The sequence below is a fragment of the Vulpes vulpes genome, chromosome 3, assembly GCF_048418805.1.
Source record: "Vulpes vulpes isolate BD-2025 chromosome 3, VulVul3, whole genome shotgun sequence".
In the NCBI taxonomy this organism is placed as follows: domain Eukaryota; kingdom Metazoa; phylum Chordata; class Mammalia; order Carnivora; family Canidae; genus Vulpes; species Vulpes vulpes.
The window spans coordinates 73,450,185-73,467,447 of record NC_132782.1 but is presented as its reverse complement, the minus strand read 5'-3'; the positions used below and the strand labels follow the sequence as shown (position 1 = coordinate 73,467,447).

Here is a 17,263-nt window from a genome sequence, read left to right as displayed (position 1 = left end):
CTGATGGTTTTCAAAGGTGCCTTAAGGGCTACACAAGAAGATCAGATTTTTTTTTTTAACTTTGTACTAATACTTATTTTTAACCAAATACACTATCCATCTTGATAATTTATTTCTATTAAATTTGAATTTCCAGCTTTAAGAGAAAACCCTCAAATCTATCATCAAAAACAGAGGCACTTCTGAAAATATTACAAAGAATGTATATTCAAACACTTTGAAAAACAAAAATAAAACAAAAACAAAAACACCACAGTTTGAGAAGGGAACTCTAAAAATCTCAAAGTTATTTTGAGGTAAAAGAATTTGCCTCTACAGGTATACGCTTTAAACATTCACGGCAACATGAAGAGTCTTATGTATTTGCTTGAATATTCTTATTTACTCACATATGCTACATATGCCACGTATGTAAGTCTATTTTGCTTTTTGGGAAGAAAGTGAAGGTAACTCCAGTTGTGTAAGCCTCCGAACAACTACTGCAAGAGAACGCGGAGTTAACTCTGTCGCTGAGTCCCTCAGCGCCTCACGGCTGGGCCGGGTGGCGTTGGCAGAGCTACGGTATCAAGTGTGATGGCCTGCAGTTGAGGCAAGAAAACATCCGCAGAACACACCCAAGCCACATTGGTAACACCAAACAGTGTTTCCGAAAAATAGCAAGTGCTCAGAAATGAGCTCAAAAAAGAAAACAGAAGAAAACAAACAAACAAAAACACCCAAATAATGAAATGAACAAAAGAGAAAACAAATGTATTTGCTGAAATCAGAGGACCCAAAGGAAACCACACATAAAGGGAGGACAGCTGAGGGAAGCACGAAAGGCAGACAGAAGTGTCACCTACGTTAATGTACGACGACCCACTAGGATCCCTCTGTTTCTCCAATTTGGGATAGATGTTTAAGTGAGTTTTTTCAGAACTGCTTTATTTACATAATGTATCCTGTTCTAGGTTATTCTGGAAAAAACTGCCGTGTGTACCGGCACCTGAACAGATGCCTGGCACCAACCGGGACCTACCTTTGCCGTGATCTGAAACTCCTCGTGCTCTTTCAGCAGCTCCTGGGTGTGCTGTATACTGGAGCCCGTGGACGTGTGTGTGGAGAGGTAGAACTCGCCGTTGTCATGGATCCATTCCAAAGCCTAGACAGTAAAGGAATGAAGATGTTCAGGGCCGAGCACTGGTAAAGGAAGCCCCACTCCCCGCACTCAGATGTGAAATCACAAGCCAAGGCTGGCACACATCTAGAAGTCCTCCCTCAAGGAGACATGAGCTTCCGAAGTAAGTATCACAGTTCCAAAATTAAAAGAAAAAACACTGACATTCTAGAACGTTGTAACCACGTCACTTACATAGTAATGATTAAACAGTTCAAGAGGTTCTTAAAGCCATGAAATAAAATCACAATAAAAGAAGCCATAACAGGGGATCCCTGGGTGGCTCAGTGGTTGAGCATCTGCCTTTAGCCCAGGGTGTGATCCTTGAGACCCCGGATCTAGTCCCACATCAGGCTCCCTGCAAGGAGCCTGCTTCTCCTTCTGCCTGTGTCTCTGTCTCTCTCTCCTAATCTCTCTCTCTCTCTGTGTCTCTCATGAATAAATAAATAAAACCTTAAAAAAAAAAAAAAAGAAGCCACAACTAAGATGCCTTTCCAAGGCACTGAGAAGGTGGGAAGGTAGGGATGGTTTGAGCCCCTTGCACTGCTAAGTGCTTAGGCCTTTCTTCCTATTCCTCCTCTTAGCGAGTACCACATGTGATCCACCACACTTGCTTTTACGCGGCTTCTGTCCCACAACGCACAAATGTGCTACCGGGGAGATGGCAGCAGAAGACGTGCCTTCACCCCTGGGGTTGCAGGGGACAGATGAGGGCCTGTGAAGGTAGGCAGCCAGCGAGGTTCAGACAGCAATGACATGCCTATAACTCACATGCTGTCTCACACCCTTTGATGAAAGCGGTTTCATTTCTTCTATTTCCATGTAACTGAAGTGAAATCAGAGCTACTCAAACATATGCATCTAAAAACACAACTCTATGGGAAGGAAGCATAAAAATGTAGATGCTTTCATTATTTGCCATTTGTAACGTCTGGATCATCCACTGTGATTTGCTGGTATTAGAGCAGAAACATCACTGTGTCTGTTAGATACATCAGAGCATTTGAGAAGAAAACATGAGAAGGAAACCGGGACCCATACAGGTTACAGAGCACGCAGCTAACTGTGAGGCTCCGAAGCCACTGCACCCGAGCAAGGATGGCTGTGCCACCCAGGGACAAAGTAAACGGTGAGGCCAAATGGGGCAGAAAGAGATGTTTGCCCATTCACTGCAAAGGTCCCTGGGTTTCCCTGGTTTGCGGCACACCATCCCAGAGGTTCTGCTGCAGAGTCAGGTGCTACCTGAGTGCTGGGGAGTGGGAGACGCTTCAGCCCTGCTCCTATAGACTGTGCAGATGAAGAAAGAGGCACAAAGACCAATGAGAGCAGGAACACAAGGCTTAGAACAGGTCAGCAGAGGGGGTGTCTGGGAGAGCCCCACTGGGAAGCAATGGGCTCAGAAGAATGGGGAAAAGCTCAGCAGGCAGAGGGGCAGGGAGAGGCTGGAGGCAAGACTGGGGAGGGCAGGAGGGCCCTGGAGCTCACAGCCAGAGCTTGCACTTTTCTATGAAAGCTAACGGGGCTGCTGTGTGGAAAAGGAACCGCAGTGCACAGAAGGTGGAAGAAGCTTCACTGGTCAGCAAACTGGTTCAAAGATCCAGGCAGGACATAGCTGGGCTTCCCAGAGCACAGTGGCTCTGGACCCCAAGGGGGAGGGCAGAGCTGACACCCGCGGGAGGTCGGCACCTGCAGGACTCAGGAGGGAGTGAAGGCAGGAAACTGGGGAAAGACAGAAGCAGGAGCTATACACCCTGTAAGGTGAGGGTACACAGGGGACACAACCCATAAGAGGAGGGGGCCCAGGGGACTCCCAGGGGACTCCGTGTGGGAAGAGGAGGGGGCCCAGGGGACACCTGTATGAGATGAGAAGGGGGTACAGGGCTTCATGAGTCCAGTCTGTTCTCAGTAAGGTCAAAGTGGAGACAGCCAGGAGGCAGCTGGGATTTCTGAGTCTAGAGACCCGAAGTGGAGATCAGGGCTGGGAGGCACCAGCAGAGGAGGTAGGAAGGTAGGAAAGAGAAAAGAGAGCCAGCCCCATGGGAATGCCAAGGTTCAGCCACTGCGAGCCTGGGAAGAGCGCCCAGGAGGCCTGAGGCTGGAACCATCGCTCTGCCTTCCTACCAAGTTCAGGGTGCCGTCCTGGGGACCGCACATCAGGACTGGTGTTACAAACCACCCACATTGCTGCAGGATGGTGAGCACTGGGCAGCACAGAACCCACAGCATTGCAATGCCCACGCTTTCTCACTTCATTTCTGACAAATGAGCTGACTTTAGGAAAAAGCTCCATTAATTATTTACAATTTTGTTCTCTGTATCTGAATGACTGCTTGTCTTCCAACAGAGAAACAATAAAGATATATGACAAAAGATTATGAAACAATTCCTAATTAGAAACAAAAATCAGGCCCCCATGAATCTGAAATATGGTTGAACTATCATTAAATAAAATGTTAAGAAAATGTAATTTTTACCCTAAAAACACTGCTCACCACTTCTTTTTTTAATATATATTTTTTTAAGATTTTATTTATTTATTCATAGAGATGCAGAGAGAGAGAGAGAGAGAGAGAGAGAGAGAGAGAGGGACTCGATCCAGGGTCTCCAGATCACGCCCTGGGCTGCAGGCGGCGCTAAACCGCTGCACCACCGGGGCTGCCCTGCTCACCACTTCTTCTGGGAATATGGTAACTACCTCTGGTAACATCAGCCAAGATGAAGGATGGCTGGCCAAGTTAGGGTGCCAGGTCCGCGGACCAGGAACTCCAGCTTATCAACCTCTGGGGAGCCAAGCCATTCTGAGCACCTGGCTGCCCACTCAAAACCAACTTTGACCAAATCAAAAGAAAATAATGCTCCCTAAGTGGGAAACTGTGCTGAGGAAAATTGATTGAACTGGATGCATCCTCTAGCAGGCTCAGGTGAAGTTAGCAAGACCGTCCATGTGTGATGTGGTCACCAGGGACCCACAGTGCTGAAGAGGCCCCAATGCCCCCCTGAAATGGAGGACACAAGGTGGCTCATGCAGGCATTCTGGGAACGAGCCTCTTGTTCTCCGTGTCCTCTAGAGTCTTCAAATTCTGAATAAATAGCCTATGGGTTCCTATACTACTGTTAAGGCCAGAGAGAAGTAACAGGAATCTTAGTTCAAGTGAGGGGGTCAGACAGACTTTACCCTAAAACGATCCTCCATGACTAACCATACTGGAAGCGTTTATTCCAAAATGACTTCAAAAGAAAGAAACTCTAAACATATCCTTTTATTTAATTATTTTTTAAAGTAGGCTTCGTATCCAATGTGGGGCCTGAACTCACGACCCTGAGATGAGGAGTTCCATGCTCTACTGAGTCAATCCAGCGCCCCCTAAGCATACTCTCTTAACGTCTCTGCAGTAACCAACTGCATGAACTTTTTTTACTACACTGAATTCTTAGAAATTCTGTCACACTTCTTACTTAATTTTAGCTCAATTTATCTTAAGAACAAAATTTTATCTTGAAAACATAGTTATAACAAAATTAAAAAACCTCACCCACTGTAGTATTATAAAGTACAGAACCTAGACTTCGTGATGATTTCTTAAATCATTGTCATAATTAGGATTTGTAGCTTGTGGCCTTAAACACGAGGTAATCGCAGCAGAGGCAGGCTGCATGGCACACTTGCTGAATCACACTTTCACGGGGCATGGATTTTCTTTTCACAACAAACTGATTTAAAAGACATGACTGTTTTGATTATTTGAAAGTAGTTTTCAAAATGGCTAAAATGTCAAAAGCTGCCCAGTGGAGGATGGAGGTCTAAATAGAAGGTGGAGAGCACAGGGGAGCACAGTGTAATAACCAACCTGCTTAGCACTTCGTTCAAAGACCACGTACTGCTGGCACTGGTCTAGTCGTCTCTTTCTCATGGTCCAATAATGCAGTACCCTGTTCTCCCGTTGGAAGAGTTCATTCAAGATATCTAAGAGAATAAAGAGAAAGATTTATGTTGGTGCTTGCAATCAGTGAAAACACTTGCAAAATCCCATTCATTTTTATTTAAAAGCTTTATGCAAATGTCAATGCAAGACAGAGTATCAAATCAAGAGCCACATGGCTTGGTCGCCCAGTGTTCTCAGTGAGCATGTCCACCAGACCTCTCCTCATTCTCTTACCCCAATCTGTTATCTTATGGTTGAGGTCACTGGAAACTTAAGCCTGGCCTCCAATATCTCCGTTAGCTGGATGAGTGGGATAAGCTATTTCATACCCTGCTGGGGCAATTTGACAAAAGTTTATTAAGTAATTTGTTCAACAACATTAAAACCTTCCTGTAGAAGGAATTTAGTATAAAGGATTTATGTCAAAATGGTGGAGTACTAGAAGAAAACACACTTTTGTGCTTTCTTCTTTTTTTGTTTTTTACAAAGACAAAAACAAAAATATAAACCATTATTAGAACCAGGGACATGAAGTAGAGAAGCATGGAGCCAGAAAGGCCAAAAAACCCTGATTATATACAAACTGTAAATGTTATAACCAAATAAAAACCACCATAAAAATACAGCACCAATAAAAAACTAGTTAAAGTTACTGGGAAAATATAAGACACAGAACTAATGTACCTGCTAAGTCAACAGAAAAAAGATTAACAGTCCATTAGAAAAATGAACAAAGCATATAAAGATTTATTTATTTGAGAGAGAGTGTGTGCATACAAGAGCGAAGGGAAGGGGCAGAGGGAGATGGAGAAACAGACTCCCCAGTGAGCAGGGAGCCAGATGCAGGGCTGATCCCGAGATCATGACCTGAGCCAAAGGCAAACGCTTAACCAACTAAGCCACCCAGGCACTCTGAGCAAAGCATACAGACATGACGTTCATGATTTCTAAACACACAGAATAAAATACACACAATACTAAATACAGAGAAACATGTTTAACCTCAATGAGACTAGCTTTCACCCTTTTCCTGGCAAGCAATGGTGCTATCCAGTGCTGATAGGGAGAAGAAACAGGCACAGGTGACCCCATATTATCAAAGGCAAAACAGACCCTAACTCCTGCAGTGGACACTTTGGCAAGAGGTGATGACGTTAGAAATATGCATACCTTTGAACCAGGAATTCATCTTTCAGATATATGGTGCTTACACAAGTGATACATACACAATTTGTGCTCAGGTATGCGAATGCTAAGGCACTGTTTGTAAAAATTGGCAGCAACAATGGAACCCAACTGGGGGACAGATTAAGTCAACTATAAAGTCATTATACTGGACACCTGGGTGGCTCAGTGTTGAGTGGCTGCCTTTGGCTCAGGTCGCGACCCCGGGGTCCTGGGATCAAGTCCCACGTTGGGCTCCCTGCATGGACCTGCTTCTCCCTCTGCCTGTGTCTCTGCTGCTCTCTCTGTGTCTCTCATGAATAAACAAAATAAAATCTTAAAAAAAAATAAAGTCATTATACTGAAATTTAAAACGATAGAGCAGATCTTTAAATTCTGATATAGAAAGAGAAGATATATATATCTATATAGATATGTATATATATGTGTATATATATATATATATATATTTTTTAAGTAGGCTCAATACCCAGCATTGGAGCCCAACATGGGGCTTGAACTCACCACTCTGAGATCAAGACCTGAACTGAGATGAAGAGTCAGATGCTTAACTGAGCCACCCAGATGCTCCAAAAGAGGACTAGGATATATTATTAAGGAAAAGAAGCAAATTGCAACAAAATACAGTCCCATTTTGGTTAAAAAAAAGTGAGATGGGTAAGTGGAGTAGGAATCCATGTGTGTTTTTCTATATATATTTATGTTTACATTCATAGATGCATAAAAAAGTCTTGACAATGGTGACCAATGGCAAAAGAATTAGGTAGTTTTTTTTAAGATTTTATTTATTTATCCATGAGAGACACAGAGAGAGACGCAGAGACGGGGAGCCTGATGTGGGACTCGATCCCAGGACCCCAGGGTCACAACCTGACCCAAAAGCAGACATTCAACCACTGAGTCATCCAGGTGCCCCGGAATTAGGTAATTAATATACATCTGTACACTTAAAAAAATTTTTTTTACAGTAAGTCTGTTTTAGTTTAGAAGTTTATAACACAAGAAAGTTGGAAGATGATTCTGGAGACTGAAACTACAAATTAAATAAATGGTACTTAGATTATAACTTCATTAATACTGGGAATCCTAAAAAAATATTAAGTTTCCAGAAATATTTACTGGGGTCCTGGTAGGCTGAGAAACACAAACCTATGAGCAGCATTTAGGTAGCAGCTCAGTGGTCATGCTACGTCATCTTTACCGAAAAGGTAAACTAATGTAGTGACACCAATCAAGACTTTGAAATTTGAGTCCAGTCAAAACAATAAGCTACCATGAATGAAAATATCATATGTGAAAATTAACATGAGCCAGTGGGTCTTTTCTGGTCTTTTCTTTCTACAGTCCTTGCCTGGGTTCTGACTGATATGGGGTGAGTAAGCAGCCAGGACTGGGACGGGAAACCATCAGGGCTTCCTCACACCTGAAGGACTGCCTGGGGTCATGCTGTCTCTTCTGGCATCATCACCCTTACATGGATTTACTGCACTGTCCCACACATCAATCTTTCATCCCCAACTACTCAATGAGAGAAACAAGACATTTTGTTTTTAAGTCTTCATAGCCTCCAAAACAATGATAAACAGCACCAAGTGCACAGTGACTGTCAAGTAAGTGTGTACATGGAAAACACTCTCCCCTCACACACGCACACACCCATCGAACTGGTATAACCTAGTAAGGATCATACCACCTTTGATTAGAGAAAGCAGAGTACAACCAACAACCAAAGGCAATACTGAAGGATGAGAGAAAAGCAGTGATTTTTATATGAAATGAGCCAAATAAACTGATTACCAACGCGAGTAACTTGTTGGCAATGAAGACTTGCTCCTGCTGAGAAATGGTGTGTTAGTCACTCATTTTCTCAAGAGAGAAGCCTACCAAGGAATAAATACAAATCTCATCTGTGGAGAGTAGAGGACTCTACCAGTGTGGGAGAGAATTTTCCTGTGACACCTCTAACGGATGAATCTAGATGAACAGGGAGTAGAATGTAATGTATGTACAAAGTCTCTGCCAATCATAAGGGTTTCAAGAGTGAGACAAATCACCTGTTAATGGATTATGGCAACTTTTCCCTCTGAAACCCAACTGAGAGTGGAGCCTGTGTGGCCCCAAGCTCCTCATCTGTTTATCACCGGCCTCTGAAGCTCATGGTGAGGACAGCAGGTGCCTCAGTGTCAAGACTGTTTCAAACTCTTCATTTTCTGAGGATCTATTTCCATATCATTTTAATTGAATTTGTAAAAAAAAAAACAAAAACAAAACAAAACCTATGATTATATCTAAGGCTTAAGTGAGAGAACACCTGAATGTATTTTCACTGTAAAGTTTCAATCAGAATTATAGAGTAATTCCATCAGGCCCCTCACTTCTATATACACTAATCCTATTAACAGTATAACATTTTCCGGGATGAGTTTCTATGTATTTACATTATATAGATGTACATGTAAAAACATGGTTTTACAGATTTTTACACTCAAATGACCCAAAATGTATGATATTTGGCAATGCTTTTTTTTTTTTTAAGGGTTTTTTTAGGTACTCATTTGACAGAGAGAGAGCAAGCGTGCATGCATGGGAAAGCACGAGCAGAGGGGAGGGTCAGAGGGAGAGGGAGCAGCAGATTCCCCGCTGAGCAGGGGACCCGATGCAGGGCTGGATCCCAGGACCCTGAGATCATGACCTGAGCTAAAGGCAGACACTTAAGCAAATGAGCCACCCACTCAAGGCTCCCCATGGCAATTTGCTTTCATTAGTGCTTTAAGTCTATAAAATTGGTAACACCTTCCAGCAATGATATTGGTGTATAATTTCTTGATTGAACTTTTAAAAATATTTTGATTCTAGACAAATTTTGGTTTTTCCTTTTTTTCCCCAATTTACAATATTTTTACTTACTTTAACCAAATAGTCCATGCTAATAAATATCAATGCTGCATTTTCTCCCTGCTTATCCTCTTCAACTTTATTCAACAAATAATCAATCTACATTTGTTTTATGTTCTATTATTAAACAAAGATAATTAATGAGAACTTTAATAATAATATGAGATGGACATTTAAAATGAAGCCCCAGACTTCAGGACTTTGGAACACATCTTGCCACACTCCCTGTATTGCTGGCCAGTAAAATGACTCCTAGCTGTACTCACTTTTCACTTGTTGTTCAGGGGCTTTGATATGTGTCACCATTCCCGGCATGTTCACACTATTCCTGTGCAGGTATTTCAGGAAGACATCTGCATTCCTTCTAGCAAGCGTGCAAGCCTAAGAGATACGTGGAGGGCAACGTGTTGTTAATTTGCCTTAGATAAACATGTATTTTGAGTACATATAGGTGACAACATCCTATGTCTCTAACATACGTCTTTACCTAAAACATTCATTGGGCCAACTTGTAGTTTGGAAAATACAGAGTTTACATCCTATTTCAATTAAAAAAGAAAATCTGTCTTGGAGCTCTTGCTCAGATGAAGCCAGCTGCTGTGCTGAGCGCTGCCCTATGAGAGGCACATAGGGCAGGGGAGTGAGAGAGGTGGCCAGCCTGCAGTGAGAGGAGGTGGAGCCCTCTTCCTGCCGAGCCTCAAGTTGACCACATCCCTCAGTCAACACCTTGACTGCGGCCTTGGGAGAAACCTCAAGTCTGAGCACCTAGCTAAGCTGTGCCCGATTTCTGGAAAGGGCAGACAGTATTTTCAGCTTTCCAAGTCATATAGTCTCCAACTTCCTGTGGTGAGCACTGCACCCAACCTTTTTCCTGTGGAGGAAAGCAGCCACTTGCAACATGCAGATGAGGGAGAGTGGATGGATTCAGCTCTTAGGTTGCCAACCCCTGGTTTGAGCTGCTGAGGTTTGGGGTGGTTTGTTTTGTGGTGCTATTGTGGTAATAGATAACTGATGGATTCCATATTTATAAACCAAACCAGCAATTTCATTAATGTATTTAAAAAACAAAAGGAAAAATACCCTTAATTATATTTGGGTTAGAAATATCTTACACATTTCCTGTCTCAGCTCTGGAATTAATCTTTCTTCCAGGAGCCCTATCTCCTTCTTATGGTACTTGGTATTTAGACCACAATTTGGACAGACACAAGGGAGCTCATTATTACTGGTTGGTCACTGTTTCCAGGTCTTTTCAGTAGATAGAGCTAGGACACCTTTTAATTAAGAGAAGAATGTATCAAGTGTCTCCACAGATAAGCCTGAAATAGGCTGCATTCCAAACAGCAAGGAAGCAGCTACAGACAACTGGGGTTATGTCAGGAAGTCAGAACCAACACAACTGGAAAGAGCTTCCTCAAATGGGACAAGTTGAGTATAAAAAGATAAATGACTGCAATTGATCAAAACACACCAAATATATTAAAATCCATGAGTATAGTAAAAAAAATTGTTCCTATGTAGAGGTTGCTATGGCAACAGCTCATTATTCTGAAAATGATAAGCAAATGGAAAGACTCAAGCCCCTACCCTGCCTTTTTTGGACAAACTCTCTTTGAGAGTAACCAAATAGCTAAGGAGGGAATAATTCTAGTTAATCAAGACAGAAGGAATGATAGAATATCACCATTTTGCAACTCCTAATGAAGGATTATCACCACAGGATACTAAACCCATTAAGTAAAAGGCAGACAGAGAAGCACATAATGGATGAACTAGACTCACCATGTCTGAAGCACTAGTAAAATTCCTCGTATCACACAGACAAAAAGAGACACAGACCTCATCTGGCCATGTAATGCCATGGGAAGTACACAGCACCACCTACCAGGTATGCTGACTGCATACACACACACTCAGGTGTGAACCTGAACCCAGCTGAGGTTCTCAACATAACACACATTTAAGGAATCCAGGATGGTGCAAAGTGACTCCACAGGATGTAACTATGGAAATCCAGAGTGACAGTAACCCCAGAGTATGAGCAACTTATTTCTTCAGCTAATAAATAGTAATAAACGGAGGATGGTGTTTAGATTGAAAGAGATTCAAAAGACATATCAATAAAAATGTGTGGACCTTGTTTGAATCCTGATTAAAACCAAGACAATATGGGTCAATCAGAGAAATCTGAAAACTGCTGGATTTTGTACAAAATAAGAGATACTGTTAAGTTTCAGGCTCTGATAAATGGTCTTGCAGTTATGTTTTAAAAGGGCAGAATTTAATGTTTAGATACGTACTGAAGTATTTACAAATAAAATGATGTAACATCTAGAATTTAAAGTAACTCAGTGAAGGTGGGCATATGCCCATGTGCTGATAATTACTGATGCTGCTAAGAGGTACATAGGAGTTCATCATCTCTTTTTTCGCATGCATGATTAAACTCACATAATGAAAAGTTTAAAGAAATCCAGTATACAAACACTGCTGAATCCTAGTTGAATGAAGGAATCTGAACAGGTTGATGATTATTTTTGTTTTATAATTTTATCTAAGTATCTGTCTTAATTATACTAAGTAGTATTCAATTTTGCTTTATTCTAAATGGATTACAGAGAGAAAGAGAGCAAAATTATGCTGATTCCAATGGAAACATCCTCACAGTGGTGGGCATTTCATAAAAGTAACTAGCAATGACAAGTAGGGCCAGGGCTTTCAGGTCCTGTTTGAAATAGTTCAACTGGAGTCTGAAGAAGCCACCGTTTTCCCACCCTGATTTGCTAAAAAGAAAGTCATGTGATAAGCTACCAGATATAATTTTCAAAGAGTCACAAGACTCCTTGACTAAACAGTAACTGTCAGGACAGACATCACCTTCAGAATGGAAACAAATTATTAAATGTAATAGGAAACGGTGTCAGAGGGGTCAGAAAGCCAATGCAAAACTCAATAAAGTGACAACGAAAAGCAAACACCATGCCTATTTTTAACAGGTCTGAGTGGCAAAAGGCAGAGCCTTGGGAAATCTTTCTCAAGAGTGAAAGAAACAGGGAAATGTTGCCAAACATTTTGAGCACTTGTAGACCTTCTGGGTGATTTATATATGAATATACACACATACATACACAAACAAACAACAGAGGCGGCTAGAGAAATTCCTCATTAAATCTTCTCAGAGTTCAAACTTCCACCTTGGCCTAAACGGGATTAAGTTTCTTCTGCAGGAAACACTTCCGGAGCAAGTGTGAGTAACTATCCTGAAACCACAAGCAGTGTCCTGCTTTGTGTCTGCTCTGCACTGGGTTCAGTCTTTCTACCTAAAAAGGCTTAATTTCCAAAAGATTATTTTAAGCTATAGGCATTTTTGTCTCACCAAATCAATCTCTTTCTCTGCTCGGAATCATTTGGAGTTATGACTTCCACCCATGATTTATTCACACAGGTTTCTAGCTCTTTGTGAAAACTAGAGAGTGTATGTAAATCACAAGTGAAAGATTTTAAGACTTTGTCTGACCAAGTAACCCAGCACTGATGCAATGTCACCACACTCCCTTTCCACACAAGGGAAGAGCTGTAGGTGTGAGGGGCCAGCCTGGCAAGCCAAGGTGGCTACATATGCCTGGCACACTGCAACATCTATGGTTTTCTGACAGTCTAGACCTAGCCATCTTCAGGTGAACCCTCTTCATGTGCCCTGTTCAGGGAGGCCCCAGCACCCAAAGGGCCGGCTCCGTACCTTCAGGAATGCTTCTTTCTGCTCCAGATGCTTGCTGATCATTGGGGTGACATGGTCCGTCTCTGAGTTGGGCCCCAGTTTGTCGGCTCCTCCACACCAGTCCTCTTCTCTCTTGTACTCCTGCTCCAGGCTCTCAAGGACACTGCAGACCTGTGAGTGGAAAAGTGGTCAGTCATGCTCTGAGGATGAAAGTGCTGGCCTGGGGTCCAAGAGCATCAGAAAGAGCCCTGGGCTCCATCGTACTCAGGCAGGTCTTTCAGAACAAGAACCCAATACAAACTGAATTGCCGGTCTCTCTCTGGTTGTGGTTCAGGCTACACATTTAAATGAAAGGAAAACAGAGGTCCTCTCAGCTACTTTCCAACCTATTACTCTTTGGTTCCTAAGGTAAGCAATAATCCTTCTGCTTCTAGAATGCTTTTCTCTGCTTGACATTGAACTGACTGGCTCAGTAATGACTGAAGAATTAAGGACTGAGTTGTCCAAGAAAATGGGAGTCCAAAGTAAAAGGTTGGCCAGGAGCCGAAGGAGCAGAACCTCCCTCCCTCACCTGCTCTGAGGTTTTGTAGAAGGCCACAGACGCATTCACAAGCTTGAGGCGGTCTTCCATCTTGAGCATGAGCTGCTGCCAGTGAGAGGCCACTTTCTCGGCGCAGTCCCTGATCATGTCCATGTCATAGTGATTGGCCTGCAGCATGGCTTCTGCCTTCTGCTGCACCTGCAAGGCGCTTTGATGTGTTTTCTAAGCAAGAGAAGGGAAGGGAATGCTTATTGAACAGGGGTGTCATGCGCTTACTGGAAAACTGGGAAGGCTGCCATTGTTCCACTCCACTTGCTTTTATAGAAACAACTTCATTTAAAATACTCACTAGGACACTTCTACAAACACAGCAGACAGTTCAGTTAAAAAAAAAAAAAAAGTTTTCATGCCTAGCAAGAACTGTGTTTATATTTAAATTACTTAATGAAGGATGCAATGCATTAAGGCATTCCAGAATGGGTCTCAGTTGTGGGGTTCTTAGCTTGAGAAATATCAGGGAAATACCTTAATAGCCAATATTCTGACAAAGCTGTTGAAATGTTCCAAGTTTATTTTTCCTATTGATTCTCCTTGTAATAACCACTAGAGGCAAATGAACACATGTAGGAAAAGGTGCTACAGTGAATGCCTTTTTCACTTATATGTTAAAGTTTAGACTTGACTGAAAAGTTTTCAAGCACTATTGACTTTAAAAGAGAGAGAGAGGGATCCCTGGGTGGCGCAGCGGTTTGGCGCCTGCCTTTGGCCCAGGGCGTGATCCTGGAGACCCGGGATCGAATCCCACATCAGGCTCCCGGTGCATGGAGCCTGCTTCTCCCTCCGCCTGTGTCTCTGCCTCTCTCTCTCTCTCTCTCTCTCTGTGACTATCATAAATAAATAAATAAATAAATAAAAATTTAAAAAAAAAAAAAAAGAGAGAGAGAGAAACATAATTAAAAGCTAAGAATGAGGGACGCCTGAATGACTCAGTGGTTGAGCATCTGCCTTCAGCTCAGGGTGTGATCCCAGGGTCCCGGGATCGAGTCTTGCATCAGGCTCCCCACAGGGAGCCTGCTTCTCCCTCTGCCTCTCTCTGTATCTCTCATGAATAAATAAATAAAATCTTAAAAAAAAAAAAAAAGCTAAGAATGAGCCAACTGTGTTCTCTGGAGGTTCATGCCATATTAAAGTATCAAAATAACATCAGAAATCCAGTGGGAATTCTTGCTCATGAATGTTCACTAGAAGATTCCACAAGGGCCTGACAGGTTGGCTCTCTCCATGAAGAACACCAGACATCACAGCAGTTAGGGGAGTACATGGGTCTCTGTGGACACAGATACACAGATTTTTTTTTTCTTTTTTTTTTAACCATAGCAAAATTTTGCATTTCACCTGAAAAGGCACTAAATGACCCCATAAAGACTATCCACAATATAATCAACCCTGTCCTTAACCCAGACACACTGACGTGTATTAGCAATTTAATCATTAGAAATCACTAGGCACAGTGTACAATTTTCAAGAGCCCAGAGTCTGGGCTTCAGGAAGAAGTGTTAATATGTGTCTGTTGGCACCAAATAGTTGAAAACATGTCAATCTTGAGAATAAAGTAACAGGATTCCATGGCTTTCTTCTCCGCCTATGTATGTAACTACAGCAGGAAGTAAGTCTTCTGTAATCAAATGCTTTTTCCCTCGAATGTACCAAGACTACCTACCATAATTAACTCCCCTCTCCCCATAAAAATTCTAAGAATAACTAATTCATATGCTGTGAAAGTGAATCTGAGTGGACTTGGAACTGGTGCAAGCCATTCTGCTTAAGTCCCACCCTGGCACTGACCCCCACCCAAGGTGAGGAACGTGGCTTTTAACCATGGCTGGGGAAGTTCTGTGGAGAGTGCTGTTTATTGGTGATTTGCACCTGGTCTGGCTGAGCCGCCCATGGTGCTCTGCTTTGTCCAGAAATGTGTGTACAAGACCAGGAAAACAAAAATAAAACCCCTGAGCCCAGACTCCAACTCAAATTCTCTGGCACCAGGTGTTCCTGACAGTGGGTGGTACATCCTGCCAGGGCCCTTAAGGCAGGAGGACAGCAGGAGCCACCTGGCCTCCGGGGCAGCACTGTGAGGTCCCCAGACTGGCACATACACACCCTCTCCTCACTGCAGTCACCAGCCTGTTTCTTCCCCTGAAATAAATTGTACATGTATAAGTGTCGTCACTTTGGGTCCTGCTGAACCCCCTCAGCTCAGGGTCAGTCACACATGAGGGGGCTTAGCAGACATGTCCTGGGGTGGGAGGCGGGCCAGTGTCCCTACCTCGATGGCGTGCTGGAACTGCTCGTGCTCCCTCTGCAGCTGCTCCGCCTCCTGCAATGAGCTGGCCGTGATGAGTCCAGCATTCAGCATTGACTCTCCATTGCGGATCCAGCCCAGCACCTGAAACATGACACACGGACCTCCAAGCATCGGCCCTCCCCAGGGGGCCACTGTGGGCCAGGGGGACACGAGCCATGTGGGCAAGGTTGTCAAGCTGCTCCCATCATCTGTGAAGCATTGGTTTCCTTATGATCCCACTGCCAAAAGCCTGATGTCCTTACATGGCATGTGATCATAAGTGTTGCACTTTAAAATTAATTCACTTATCTTATAGCATCAAATAGGTGCTGATAAGGTAGGGAATCCAGAGGATTGTTATTAGTCCACAGGTCAAAACAGATTAAGAATCGCCCATTAGAATACCTATTGCCATAAATAATTCCCTGGTAATCAAGAAAAGTATTTTTCATTCCTTTTAGTCTTAATGAATATGCAAAATTAGCAAACTGCTTGGTAAGGGAACTATTTTATTTCCCCACCGTATTTTCCAGTGTAATGTCAGTGTTAAATGGCATGCTAACCAAAGAATGGATTCAGCAGTGCTCCAACGCTCAGGGTCACATCCCGAGATTCTTAGCACCACACACAAACAGAGCACTGCAACTGTGGAAGCCACAGAGGTTGTCGAAGGTCATTGTGGGTAGTTATTTATGGCACAGACTGCTGGTTACCTACTTTTCCTTATCTCCTTTACTCAGAAAACCTCGATTTTGCAGGGGGGTGGAGGGGCACTTAAAACCACTTCATGGCCCCCATGTCACAGCTTCACTACCGTCAGGACACTCTCTCCAGCTACTGTGATCCACACCGTAGCCTTGGGGTGGCTGTGTGAATACATGTCTTTTCTGATATAAGTACTGCTTCTTCCTGGTTATGTTTTTCCCTTCCTGCTGCCTGGGAAGTGGAGGGCAGCTGAGGCTATAAGAGCCACCTGACACCCATTCCCCACCTATCTGTCAGACCCATCACATGGCTGCTGAGCAAACACCAGCAACCTACCACATCCTGATGTGTAACGTACAGAAAGTAATTTCTGAGCACCATTTCTGGACTCTTACAGGCAATGCAATTCCTATTCTATTGTCTTGTTTTTAGCAAGAAGGAATATGTTAACAACTGCTCTGTAAAAGGCAGGTCATAATACTTCATCTCATTACATTCAAGGCTCACAGGTACCCTTTAAAGGTTTCCAATTGGACAGTATATCTGCTTCAACGTGACTGCCACCCACTTACGCACCACATCTTATTCACACTACAGAGGTACCTCATCCCTCTGCTCAACCTACCACATGTTCTTCTGTACTTCCACCAGAATCCCAGAAAGCCATACTTCCCTTGCATCGAGGTGGTATCAAGAGTGGCTCATGATATAAAATGTCACGCACATGCTGAATATACATGCATGGAATTCCACTGGCCATGAGCTGAAAGCAGTCTCTTTCAAATATTCCATTTTTATT

The 17,263-nt window shown here is 43.1% G+C and overlaps 1 protein-coding gene across 4 annotated transcripts in view; it reads right to left on the bottom strand.

Annotated features, from left to right (window-relative positions):
• The window catches only part of TRIO (trio Rho guanine nucleotide exchange factor), a 356,945-nt gene that overhangs the window by 126,081 nt on the left and 213,601 nt on the right, over positions 1-17,263 (bottom strand). For all 4 annotated transcript variants that reach the window (XR_012000490.1, XM_072752731.1, XM_072752732.1 and 1 more), the window contains 6 exons: positions 15,742-15,861; positions 13,449-13,640; positions 12,899-13,048; positions 9,426-9,540; positions 5,005-5,120; positions 1,019-1,141 (listed from right to left, as the gene is read on the bottom strand). Coding sequence is in view for 3 of the 4 variants with exons in the window: in XM_072752731.1 (XP_072608832.1) it covers positions 1,019-1,141; positions 5,005-5,120; positions 9,426-9,540; positions 12,899-13,048; positions 13,449-13,640; positions 15,742-15,861 (816 nt within the window). In the remaining variant the exon portion in view is untranslated. The remainder of the gene's footprint in view (positions 1-1,018; positions 1,142-5,004; positions 5,121-9,425; positions 9,541-12,898; positions 13,049-13,448; positions 13,641-15,741; positions 15,862-17,263) is intronic.